Genomic DNA, 14,047 nt, shown 5'->3' with positions numbered 1-14,047 from the left:
TAAAGATTTCTAAAAATATTGTGACAATTATTAATCCAAATTACCTAACAATAAAGCTAAAAGAAGAGTCAATTTTTCCCGTCCATAAGTAAGTATTCTCCCGTGTAAAACATTTCTTGACATTTTACCTTACCTAGCACGATAATAAGCACTTCTTTTTTAATTCCAACAACAGAGAAATTACAGCAAACAATACACTTCTTTCCTTTCATTAAAATACGTTTAAATGTAAGGACAGTCTCGCGACACCCAGCGGCTTTTATTAAACCATTACACATCATAGTCGATTATAAGGCTCGTTCTAACAAACACAGATAACAATTTTATTCAGCTTTTTATTTCCTATAACACCCACTTATTGCCTGTTTGTGGGACAGCATATGGAAGTATCGCACACTGCACCGCTCAAATATTCATATTACACCTGTCGTGATAAAAGAGCTATTGAGAAAGGTAACGGCTTTGATCACTTTGACAAACATTGGTTTACTCTTAAACTGAGTACCGAGAAGTAAGAGTAGCCAAAATACCGAGATATGATAAGAAAACAATAAAATCTGTAAAGGTACTAAAATTAAGAAATAAACCGCACGGAGCTAAGAACTAATAAATGGCAAAATGAAGATATTTTAAAGCAATAAAATGCGCCTAATATGGAAGCAACTGCCTCTTCCAAACCATCAAAAGGACATAAAAGCTTGAACTAAAAATGTATTACTAACACAACAATTGGTCATTCAAGTTTTACAAAAAAGGAAATTTATAACGTCGATTCAAACAACAATTAAGCATCTATTCTTAAATTCAGATTAACGAACTTACCAATCTTAAAATAAATGCAAACGACTTCAACTAATTAACCATTATTTGCTTTCAACTCAGGTCAAAAATAAATAAGAGTGAGAAATAAGATAAAATTAAGTTACAGGTGCATTTGCACTTATTTAATTAGCACCTAATACGTGAAGTGTTGGTGCTAATCACTCGTACTAATCAAGTTGATTAAGCGATTAATCCTGTGAAAAAGGATAGGCAGCAATAGAAGACACTGATACAAATCTAGTAAAACAGCAAAGAGACTCATGAATACCTGACAAGAGAAATCTAGAAAAAATCTTGAACAACTTTTAGATGAATTCTGATTAACGCTACACTATCAGATTTTATTGTTGAAATTATCTTTTATAGTATGGTTGCCATGTCTATCATCAGGGCGACATTATAATCTGTATTTTATTTTTTGCAGTTCTGATATTCGCAGAAATATTTTTATATTGATTATAGCTTTGGCAAGAAATGACTTTTATATAATGGTTTTATCATTGACTTCTATGTTTTCGACTATTTTATATGATACAGATTCGGTTTTTCTATTTTTTTTTTTTATATCTGGTAATATTTATTGCTATACTTTTGATTACCCATTCATGGCTAAATTGGTTCTTATTTCAACTTTGTAGCTCGTTAGCACGATGAAAATCATCTGATCTGAAATGAACGTTTGCCTACGTATACTGTGTATCCATACCAAAATCGATGGTTTCCTCTTAGTTTCCCGGTGTTTGTACTACTTCAAGACCTTCCCTTATCCTTTTTGCAGACCATCACCGACTTAAAAATAAACCTTAATTGCTTACCAAGCAACTTGGTTACAGCACCTTGCTGTGACAGTACATGGTGCGCGATGTCATAGTGGCGCAGCCCGAAGCGGGACAGCTCCAGGAGCCTCTGTTGTGACAGTAGGGACGAGAGGGGGTGAGACGCCGCGCCCGGGTACAGGGGGGTGCCTGAGCCGCCACCCGCGCCACCGCCAGATGATGACGGGGATACAGGTACTGGAAACAAAATTTATAAGTATGAGAATTTGGTACAAACTTGGATCATTATGTATGCGCTAAATATTTATATTATTAATTTCTGCGAAGTCTTTTTTTATTCAAGAACTATTTATCGCAGCTGATTTTAGCGTTCTACAGATGAAGTGTAATGACTGGGGCCATGGAAGCTTCTACATTTGAACATGATACAAATGTTATCACTCTGGCAATAACATCAATATGGCTTATTCTTCTTGGCACTACCTTTATATTTTCAATATATTCAGGCTGGCATTAAATTAACGAAATGCAATGCACTGTGAAGACTAAATGTCAATGCCAATAATGTTATAAAGAATCAAGTTTAGTGTTTTGTGCTAAAGCAAGTGTCAGTTTCTGTATAGGCTTCAAGATATAACGTGATGTAAATTAAATGTGTCCTTAAATTAACCTTGTGTATGAAGAAAGGCACAACATATTTGAACAGAACTGCACTAGACGTCACATATGCTTTATGGTTGTTTATTCTCTACTGAAACTTGTGTAATGCCAAACAGTCCGAACTTATCCGCAATTCAACATAAAAAGTTGATGGAGATGCGGTATGCAGAAATGGTGTAGCCACTACTGCAAGATTACCTGTTTATCAGTGGACCTACAACCGTATCGACACCTCTTCTCAGGCGTCTTTTACGACTTACCCGAGATGATAAGCTTCACCGTGGAAGTGTGAAATTACTAAAATATTCCTTGCATTAATTTATTCATATTCCTATAAACCGCATTTTTTATCAGCGTGCTATCGCTTTCAGTACAAAAATAAAAAACGATAATCAGAAGTCGTATCAATTAAAATCATTAGCTGCTTTTACGATTTCTATAAAACCTGACAGGAAAAGAAACTAAATTAAGTTATCAAAACAAATAACAACAGTCATTTGACGGAGTTTATGATCCAGGTTGATATAAAATTCCTTTTTTACACGTGACCGTGATGGGAGTGCCTCTGGCAAAACACTCGGCCCTTATTCCACGTAAGCGGTGATTCCGTGCGCGCTCATTACTTCTCGTCCCCGTATCATTACAATACCGTGTCAAAGGCTCAGCAAGCACTTTTATTACTAGCCACCACACGCTAACGATACGGCTTGTGTGAACCGAACAGAACTGCACCACGCGTAATCAACTCGCCAACCTAACACATCACCATTGTCCATAAACTCTTCCTCACATTTCATATCCAATGGTGTAAATCTAGCTATAAAATAAATAACTTTTTAATAAGATTAAGAAATACAATTTTTAAAATCAGACAGAATGGTGTAAAAATAAAATTTTATAGGCAGACAAACTGGATCCGTCGATGGCATAAATACAAAATTAAAATGTTTCTCAAGCATTAAAGTTTCGATCTCTCAACACGTATACATACATATTTTTATCCACGCAATTTGTCGTTTACACCAACCAGATATGCTAAAGGCCGATCGTAACAATGCTTTCTTATGAACACATCGTAACACATTCAATTATAAATTAAGCTATTAACTTAATATACCATAATTTGTTTATCAGGTTAAGCATCGAAATTAATGCAAGTGGCATAACTTGTCCATAACTTAACACTTTTTATTAGCGAGTCAATAAGGCGATTTCGTCAACGAAAGCATTATCAAGCTTTTATAAAGCTTTCAAGGGAAATTGACACTTGTCAGAGACACGTAAGGAACACTTTAGATAACAGAGCCTATTCCGATGGAGTACTCGGGACTCGACTACGACGTATAATTTCTCGTGTAATCGCTTTAATAATGGGAGAAAAAAGTGATATTATCTGCCCACGGTCAATAAATTAACACCGTTTAGAGCAAAAATGTAGATTCTTAGTGTCGCTACTATTATAAATAAATTGGACTCAAACGAGTAGAAGTTTTAAAGGAGATCGTTCGTGTTGGTGAGTGCGTGTGTGTGTTTTTATTAGGGTGCGTGAGCAGTGAGGCCTTATTAAAATATTTCGAGTGGAAACTGGAAGGACCACTTAGTGGTGCGCGGGAGTTTCACGCCTGAGCTGATACAACATTAAATCGACAAGATAGCTTATTTGTGCCGAGCTGAGGATTAGTGGCAATAAATCACTGATTAGAATGTATTGACTGGCGTTGACTCCGGCGCATGGTCGCCGCTATTATTTATTGGCCATCAGTTTTTTAGGCTTTTACGGTCCCATTTTATCTATTTGTTAATGTTTAACGATCTCAACTAGGCAGTATGTTTATTTAATTAGCTCCTATGCTAATGCAAATAAAGCTTTCGATTCTCCAAAATAAGTACTTTTGCTCGGTTAAATATATTTTTCAATGGCATGGGACGATTCTGTATAATCAGAGATGCGCATTCAAAACAAAACATCATGCACATTACTACAGTCCTCATGCTCAGGTTAACGCACTTAGAACAGTTAGAAATAGATAATGATCGTAAAACGCATCGCTAATTAACAAACATGGAACTAATAAGGCTCTATCTGGGAACTTAAACGGCATAAAAATTACGGAACTATTAATTTTATGTAAATTGTAAAATGTGTGGCATGCAGGCAATATTTTGTGCAGCAATAGTTTAATTGTATAAACAAACAAGTAAGTTTGGCGGGTACACCTGCGCAGGCGTCGTATAAACATGTAAAGTGATGCGAGGGGAGCGCGCGATGAGCACCGACTTCGTCCGAATGTAAAACAATTTTATGCAAAAAATATTGTTCTACCCGCGCGTCTCGCCGCTATTAATGTCATCACGCGGCGGAAAATTACCACCTTTCGTGTAAATTTCAATACGAGATCGAAAGTGTACTCGATATTGCCCCTTTATGATTGCGAAGAATTACATGCAACAACAATTCTTTTGGAATTGTTTAAAGATACGCATGAATTATGGATATGAGTTGGGTTAAAGACCGTTGTTACTCGCTTCTGTATTAAAATGGCGATTTCAGTGATTTGAGTTAAATTGTCTGTGAAATGATCTCGAAAGAACAAAATACGGTAAATATCACGGATATGAAGTGTTGTATTAATAATAATTGCGTTCCGAATGAAAGTAATCAAAATAAATGTATTACGAACTTTTTCTCCTTCAGATTATTACGAATCAATAAAGTTTCACTGCTTTTTAAATTAGATAATAAATAAACAATCGTGAATTTAGATATTGTATCAGTTCTCATGGAAAACGGTTATATTACTTTACACCGACTCTAATAACTATTAGTTAGTTCGCGAGGCGACTAAATCAGACTATAATGTGGTCGACTTTACCAACTTCATGGTAATCAAACGTGGCGTTTCTATTAAACCTTATTGCAACACAGTTATGTTCAAGCTTTACATATCTGTATTGGGTACTAATAAGATTTCCTGAGTAGTCTCAAAAACTATCCGATATTCCAATAGTAGTTCTATAAATGCCAATAAGAAATTTAACATAGCGATATGGGTGTATTTACTTTGTACCACAAAGGTTTGTTAAAGGTTACACTGCAGGACGTACAATAAAAGTCTCCATTTTAACACAAACAACGTAAAACGACTTTCCTGCGCAGGCGCACGGAGAACCAATGACAGTATTGTAAGAATTGTATCATTTAAGTAAGACAGCCGTGTGTACCCCGGTTAGTACACACAGGGCATATTAGTTTGGCCAACTTGTGTTTATATTTTAATTATTTGCTGCTAAATAAATAAATAATATTTTCTTTTTGATAATTTACATGAATTATTTTTGAAAAGTTAGTTATCTACAATATTTATCTTGAATTGGATCAACACAAACCTTTGACAATACAAATCATTTTAAAAACATAATGAAGATATTGATGGGCAATAGTTTAAAGAAAAGTTTAATGAAAGCCATTCGGTTTTCGGAATCGTGATCGATTCATTCTTAAGAAAGCTACTTAGAGGTATAAAAATACTACAGTGATTTCCTAGGAAGAATTCTTAGATACCTCAAGTGTTTTCAGAATGAAGAATACGTATACTAATAGTTACAAGAACCCTAAAGAGACAAAGAACCGCTGTAAATGAGATAGAATTTTAATCTTAAGTGCATTGTTTTCCCGTAAAAGGTACAGGGATCCGTTTTAAAGGAGATCCTACATTCCTGGTCGTAAATTGATCTATAGAAGGATACCGAGTAATGAGCAGGGATAATTAACAACTTCATAATGTTTATAGCCAATTATGCACTGGTGTAGTTGATGTATCTTTTGATAGGGCATGTGGGTGATACATTTAAAGTTGTATTTTTTTTAACTGTAAGAATTATGAGGCTCAAATAAAGTCTGCATTGTTACTAATAGCAATGAAAAGCTATGGTCCATTAGATACCGAAGAGAATTCGGTGAAATTGAAACATATTAAAAAGGAGCACCTGCATGCATCTACGATTTGAAATAAAATGTACCTATAATCTTGGCAAGAAGATGTTACTTTACTATTATAAGTTAGGCTACTGTGCATACTACATTTTTATAAGGATATACTTAATAATCATAATTTCCTTAACGAAACATCATTTTAATTATATTATTTCCTATTTTACCCAGAGTTCAAAGCAATATGATTAAAGAACAGGATAGAATAAGTTGACAAAAGCCCGAAGGCTTTTTGTTTCAGTAAATAAATTACATTGGATGGTGTGCTTGACAAACGTAACGTGGCTATCCTGTGTTGTTCGACTTCGTTGCATATTCAATGCGCTCGATTCGCGAAGATTTAATAGTCGGTTCAGACGGCATCCGCAGCGGAAGTAAGCTTTAATATAGATTATAAATGAACGCTTTATACTTAGTCTTTGTTCACATGCTTTTTGTAGACTTTGTATGCGCATTTAATTTTGAAAGATTTTAAGGTAGGTTTTTAAAGTGGTCGCCTACACGATTGCAACAAAGAGGGCTTAGGCGCTTTACGATATACAAAGAGAGACAGAACTATGACTAAATAACTATAAACACAATCATACCGCAAAGTGAAGGAGTGAAGGAGGATACACCTTTTAGTCGTCTGGTTTAAACAGTATTCCTGAATTTATAGATTTTCTTTTACTATTTATGTTCTACTAAAAGTTGACAAAATCCCACTGAACTATTCTTATTGTTCTGGTATTGATCGCAGACGTTTTGTTCTCATTTACTCGATCTGTTCCAAACTCTAGGCGTTTCTTTTTTTGCAAGTAGATAAGTAATAATAGCTTTTTTGTGGACATAAATAAGAATTCTGCCTTAAGATGCTACGTGACAGACCGTCTGACTACATCAAATTACAGGTTCTTTAATTCATTAACTGTTGCGACTATTTAGAAACTTTTTTCCTATATTTTTTACCTCAGCTCACAATCTAGTGGTGGACGATTTTCAAATGAATCTTTTCATCTAATAGGTGTAACATTGATTGATTTTGTTAAATAAACCGTATAATTAAAAGAAGAAATGCTGGATATTTTTGCCGATTATTGCTTTGATGATAACATTTTCGGTTTCGGTAAGTTATTTGCATCGTGCCTCGATCATCACTGATGTCATTTTTACTATGGAATTAATTTATTTTGAAATTCATCAGAAAAAAACGTGGGAATCTCTTATATCACTTAGATCATTGCTTATTTCTTGATTCATATAAATTATATGGCCTTATGTTATAAAATCATAAAAGAAAACACGCAATGAACTGGCCTACCTTGCCTAGTAATTTCACGAAAAGACAAATAAGTAAAATTGAGGTTTTACGTCGGACCTAAACGATAAAGCCATTATTTCCTTAAATTGACGATTTTTTCATGAACTGCTTTCAGTTCTACAGACACAAAATTTCATTTTGCCATTTTAGAAAATAGAACTGCTAAATTATTCATAGGTTTCGGCTTATTTCAAATGACGGCTGGGCGCAAGCAGTTGTGTCACCAACGCCATCGGCATGTCGGTGCATATTATCGGCACAGCAGCGGCATCAGCGGCAAAGCCACTAAGAGACAATTGCGTCATGCGGCACCCGCTTCGTGTATACAAGTGCTCCGCAGTTTATTCATCAGCCCACATATTGAATGTTTTAACCGACCTCATGGCTCATTAAAACATTGTTGCTATTGTCTACTAATTAAGGAGCATCGTCTCAGTTTACAAAGCCACCTGATTATTATGCGTGATCACCATTTAAATGTTAATTAGATTTATTAAAGCACCTGATCAAACGCGTCTCGATATAAACGTTGACGCGAAAAAAACATTCCCTGCGATGTATTGCACTCAATGAAAATTTATTCGACGTTTATGAGTCAGGTAATTGACGTGAAAATAGTTTATATTTTCAATTACATACATACATTAACGTCTTGCCAATTGAATCATCCATCACTGAATTTATTTCGCCCATTTACATTTTGTCAACATTACTAAAGGTGAAGTATGTAATTAGGACTGAATCAAATTGAGTTAATCCAACCATTTTCAACGTTGATGAGTACTTAAGACTCTATTCTATCTAATTAGATACGTATCTATCTAAATTACATGCGCATTCTGTCACTTTTTTTATGATTAGGTTTTTCCTTGCCGTAAACGGGTTACCAATTCTGTTTGTCCAATTATTTGCTATCGTCAATCAAAACGTTTCGAATGCTGTATCGCATATAAATCGGCGGGTGAATATTGAGCAACCTTCACCGGAAACGCTACTGGGCAATCTAGCGACCGATCTATCGATTAATTAGTTTGATCGGCAATACAATGCGGACAATGTTGTGCGATGGTCGGCACTTTTCGCTCACTCATCGCGGCAGCTGGCTCCAGCGATGACAAACGACGTGCAGCCGACGTGGCAGACCTGAACTTACAGTTCAGTTTACACACGCGCGCCCAATGACGTGACAAATACCTCGTACATACCACTTATATTAAGTTAATTACATAATTATGCACGTATGATCAGCTCCGTGATGTGTATATTTACCCACTTATTTTTCAAATTGCTATGCGAGATAAATAACTGGCACCACAAAAAGAGACGCGCCATAAATAAATTCAAAGCATAATGGTTTTTGCCATAAATTCACTTACGTTGTCTTCAAATTATTTATAAATAACACTTCTAATTAGAAACATACTGTGTAGTAGTTGGGAAACCAGTGATTTTCTCGTGGGACAAGAAACTTAAAGGTTAAATTTTAACGCATGTAACTTAATATTAGTGAACTGTACATATTTATTTGACCGTGCTTCGTGGCAATAATGGAGCCAGTCATTGATAGACATACACGTTTCACATAAGGAGCACTTTATGATACTGCCCCAAACAATATTTAGATAACGATATTTAAGTTAACTGCAATTACGAGGATGAACTCTACCCCTATTTAATTTTATTAAGGAGAAAATTATGTGCTTTCTAGTAAAACTGTAAACGCTTATCAGCTCTCTCAAGCTGCAATGGCTATAGAAAATGTAATGTTTCCTTTAAATATAAAGTTTAATTAAATGGAATCGAATGTTTCCTACAGCCGTACCTATAGAAAACTATTGTTGTTCAATAATTAACGCTACCGCTACCTCTGCAGTTTTACTAGAGTCAGTCTAAGAATCACTTGAATTTTTTGTTTAGACGAATAATGGAAATAATGGAGAGCTCCTGTAGCTCTGCAAGTATGTATGTACTAGTGGATGAAATTACCTCTTTCTATCGATGAGATTTAGCTACAATAGCAAATATTCTTCTTAAATTGGTGGGAGCTTTTTAGCTTTCTTGGCTTTCCATGAGCTTTTTTAACTGTTATTTAAAATCGTACATGACGTATTACATTGTGCTTATCCGCCTCATTAAAATCAGTAGATTGTTTGCAGCCATTAGATAAATGTACGCGCTACTCAAAGGCAACATCAGATAAATGCAATTAAAATACTAATTTACAGGGGCGTCTTATCATATCTTTAACTGTTAACCAAGCCGTTGTGCCTGTCAGTCGAATTGATCAACGTGGGATTACAATGGTGGTGATGTCAATAAATTTTTAATTTGATGCGCAAAATTATCAAGTTGAACTTGATATTTATTTAAATAATTAAAAAATGCTTCGCATGCAGTTTTGTAGGTACTCTAGTGAGTGTTTTGAAATGTTATAGAGTAATTATGGATGTTCCAATTAATTAAATGTCTATGATTAATCTGCCTGAGGCCGAGTTATGTATTTACAAATGAAACTTTAGAACGCACACTGCAAAGTTTTAGTCGGGTTTTAGTTGGTCTGGGCTCACAAATCAGTATGAAGATGAATAGTAGTACGCTCATTACAAAGATTAGAGATTTAGTCAGTATCAGACCAACTGAAAACTTAGATTAGAATCATGATTCTCTTTTAAAAAAATGGCCAACCCATCGGATCAACTGTCGCCCGAGTCAGAAGTGCGCTAATAACTCCTGAAACAGGAAATAAGCCTTCCACCGAAATCTCTTGGTAATTGATGGCATTAATACAAATACAAATATTTTTATTTCATTACCAAAAATCATACACAAATATTGTGATTGGAGCCTTCTTTTAAGCAGATAAGAGCCTGTAGTAGAAGACTCCGCTCTTCCATCACTAAGAAAACACTTCAAAATAATTTTATATTTATATTATATACTAGACGTTTTCCTGTGATTTCACCCGCGTCCCATGGTAACTACTTCCCGTACTGGGATAAACTATAGCCTATGTTAGTCGTGGATAATGTAGCTTTCGAATGGTGAAAGAATTTTAAAAAACGGTCCAATAGTTTTTGAGCCTATTCATTACAACCAAACAAACAAACAAAACAAAGTTTTCCTCTTTATAATATATAGATATTGATTAATAAATAACTTAAATTGTTGATAAATAAATAATAGGCACCTACGTATTAGGTATTTACAACTGTGTTTTAGATATGAGAGTTTATAAAATCTGAATCTAAAAAAAACTTCTGAGGAAAAAGTAAGCAATTGCATTTCCCACTTAATACAGAGAGCTTTTTTTAACCAACTAATCTAAACTGATTTTAAGCTCGGATGACATCCTGAAAAGCGAGATAGTTTTTTATATTCCTCTAACAAGAAGATACTGAAGATACTTTGAGTATGTGTATTTAGTATCTTTTATGCGCACCTATCTTTTGAATTCTTTGTTACCCTACCTATACAATGTCATTTTGGATTTTAAATAAGTAGGTACACCATTTTCATCCTTGTATCCGAACTGTTACTTTTACTACAGTTTTCATAAAATCATACTTCTTCATGATTTAAGATACGTGCAGTTTTAATTTAGGTAATTAAAGTATTGCAAACAAAAATGTCAGTAAGTTGCAAACACGCTGCCGTCGCTCCCGGATTAGTCATTTCCGAATGAAAAACGTCAATATTTTATTAAATCTAAAAGCCATCAATTTATTATATTCATAAAATGATGAAAGAAGATAAAATAATCCAATAAAAACTTAATTTATGTTTATTTCATCAATTTGTCGCGATGTTGTTATTAATTCGGCGGAACTAATCAACCGATTGACGTGATTCAATGGTTCAATAATATTGCGTTCTAATTTTATTAGGAGTTCATAATTTATGGGGAGTCATTACCAAAATACATTAACGGCAACGTTCTTTTAATATTTTTTGTTTCCTCAAATAAATTAAGATGAGGTTCATCGACGATCGATGTAGAGAATTATAAAATTAGTTCAATAATCCAACGATTCCAACAGAAAGTAAACATTTAAAGAAGAAATTAAAACGTTAGAAAAAAACCTGAAATGTAAGTAGTTTTCAGACGCTTAGGAATATCCAAAAGCTTGAAAAAGCTATCGCAGAATTACCTATTATGAATTTTCTTCTTGTTACGATGTATGTTATTTTTAAATGTTCAGGATAAAGATAATAAACTAAAAGAATGCCTACTGACACTTGTAGGTTCAAAAGATCCCGTCAAACAAAAAACCCGGCGGGTCCATTCTAGATTAATATGCATGTAGTATCAAATTGCCTTTCATATCATGTCAAAACATAATAATATAAGCATCAAATATGTATAACAAGAAATATAAACCAACACTATAAGCGTTATTCTTAATTATGATAAACAAAAAGTGTTATTGTGAATTCTAAATGGCCCTGTGCAACTGCAAAATTTAAGACATAAAACCGTATCGAAAGTTTTTCATAAGTTTTCTTGGAATTAAAATGATTATTAATAAAATTGCAGAATAGCTTAGGTATTAGAAATTGGAATGACAATGGGATTTATTAAAGTACTTTCTTAATGACAATTAAATTGAATGTTCAAGGTAGGCCAAAAGCTAAATGTAAACAAAAATTTTAAACAATATTGAGGATTTATATGCAGATGCTATTCACTATTACAAGGCTAGAGAAAAGTTAACTAAAGCTCATCATTGATTTCATATTCAGTATGTAGAGCCTGGATGCGGTGCATCTTTGTAAATTATTTCAGCAAGTTGTGCCAGGACCAAATTTTGTTCTTGAGGCTAAAGAGCTTTTAAAACTTGAAAGGCTTCTTGGGTTTTTACAAATATTTTATTTTATTTGTAGTATTTTGCAAAAAAAAAAACTTAGGTATCTACTGAACTTTTCGGTAAATAAAAATGTTTAGCGCATTTAGTGCTTACCATTGGGCGATATGTTGTGCGGCTGGGTGATGGCAGCGGGGGCTGGGGGCGCCGGCTCCATCTTCCAGGGGGCGCAGCACGAGACAGGGGAGAACTCGGGCGTGGGGCCACTGCCCGCCGATATCAACATGGTCGAGCCACCTTCAGGTCACGAGCACCCTGCAACGCTAGCATGCGGCACCAACCAAATAGTCCACCACAAATAGTCCACGGTATTCAACAGCTCGATTGGCTCTATGAACTCAGGTTGTGATAAGGTTTGAGCACCTATAGGACGCGGCCCGGCTCGCACGCGCTCGCTTGAAGCTCAGCCAGAACACTGAAGAGCGCGCTTGTCGTGCCGGCGCGCCCACTCGCGCGCCTACTCCCATTTGCACGCCTCAGAAAAAATCTCCGCCGCCAAACAATAACAAAAAACTACCTCCACCGAGCAAACCTCCGCGCACCTCTCACTCTAACGCTCTTAATTCGATTTCCGAACGCGTCAAAATTACAACACAGCTCGATTGCAACGCAACCTTCTATCCCGTTCTTAGATTTTAAAATTTGAACTTATCAATACTAAAACAATATGTCCCTTAGCGATACGAGCACAATGGCCATATTGTTTCAGCGCCGAGCTTCGTCATAAGACCTTTTCGCTCGACACACAAATGAAACTACTCCTACTCGCACTCATTCGGTTCAGCCTAAGCATGAACCGTATGAAAGGGACAGGTGCTCTACCGCTCGGTAGAATTACGGTAGTGAGCACAGGTGATCTTTTACCATTTCTTCACATAGAAGGTGTTAATGTATATCTCTCTCGCTCTCTCATATATAATTTATTGTGCGTTGGTAGAGACAATGGTAGAGTGCTCATTAGCTTTTTAATTAAACGTGGTTTTAGTTGACTATGCTTAGCATCCGTTTTAATAGTTGCTGTATCGGGTGAGTTTCATTATAATTAAATTGAAGAGTAGTTCAATATTCTAAACTTTATCATTCCACGGAGCTTATAGGTATGTCTGTATTATTTATTCATGGATAATGTGGGAACATACCAATGGTGAATTCGGTAGATATTACAGTAGGCAGTGTTAATAAAATATTAAATGTAAATATTAACCCCTTGGAGTAAATAAAAAATATGGCGTCATCTGCGCTGCAATCTTTTCAGAATTTTATTATGACAGTCGGTACAATAATTACGATACAAAATACAGAAGTAGCATAATTTGTTGATGGAACACTAGATTGCGATGCCGGGATTGTATCGGTGGCTCGTTTTTATTCTATAATTACAGGGAAAAGTGTATCGGACGGAGGTAGGTACCCACGGGCCGCAGCGCAACTGACGCCCGGCTGCGTATCAACCTCTGTATCCGTTCTTTACAATTTAATTGGAAGTTTTCTTTACTCAATAACTTGTATCAATCCCGACCGAAGTTGTGGTTTCCTGTTCACAGTTAAATACTTTGCACTTGGATTTTGTAAGGAACTCTTTATTGAACATTGGTTTGAAAAATATGGCGTGATTGGCTTTTAAACTGTCTATTAT

At 35.3% G+C, this 14,047-nt stretch overlaps 1 protein-coding gene across 2 annotated transcripts in view; it reads right to left on the bottom strand.

The window, feature by feature from the left end:
• Positions 1-12,772, bottom strand: part of LOC124632408 (paired box protein Pax-6-like) — a 34,014-nt gene extending 21,242 nt beyond the window's left edge. Inside the window, exons 1-2 of one of the 2 annotated variants that reach the window (XM_047167239.1) lie at positions 12,508-12,772; positions 1,638-1,835 (exon numbers count right to left, since the gene is read on the bottom strand). In XM_047167239.1, the coding sequence (XP_047023195.1) occupies positions 1,638-1,835; positions 12,508-12,637 (328 nt within the window). In that variant the 5' untranslated portion in view covers positions 12,638-12,772. The remainder of the gene's footprint in view (positions 1-1,637; positions 1,836-12,507) is intronic. The other variant, XM_047167240.1, reaches the window with a different exon arrangement.
• Positions 12,773-14,047: the final 1,275 nt, after the last annotated feature.

Source organism: Helicoverpa zea, chromosome 8 (assembly GCF_022581195.2).
Source record: "Helicoverpa zea isolate HzStark_Cry1AcR chromosome 8, ilHelZeax1.1, whole genome shotgun sequence".
Taxonomy (NCBI): domain Eukaryota; kingdom Metazoa; phylum Arthropoda; class Insecta; order Lepidoptera; family Noctuidae; genus Helicoverpa; species Helicoverpa zea.
The sequence above is the reverse complement of the archived record's forward strand: the minus strand, read 5'-3'. Positions and strand labels throughout refer to the sequence as shown.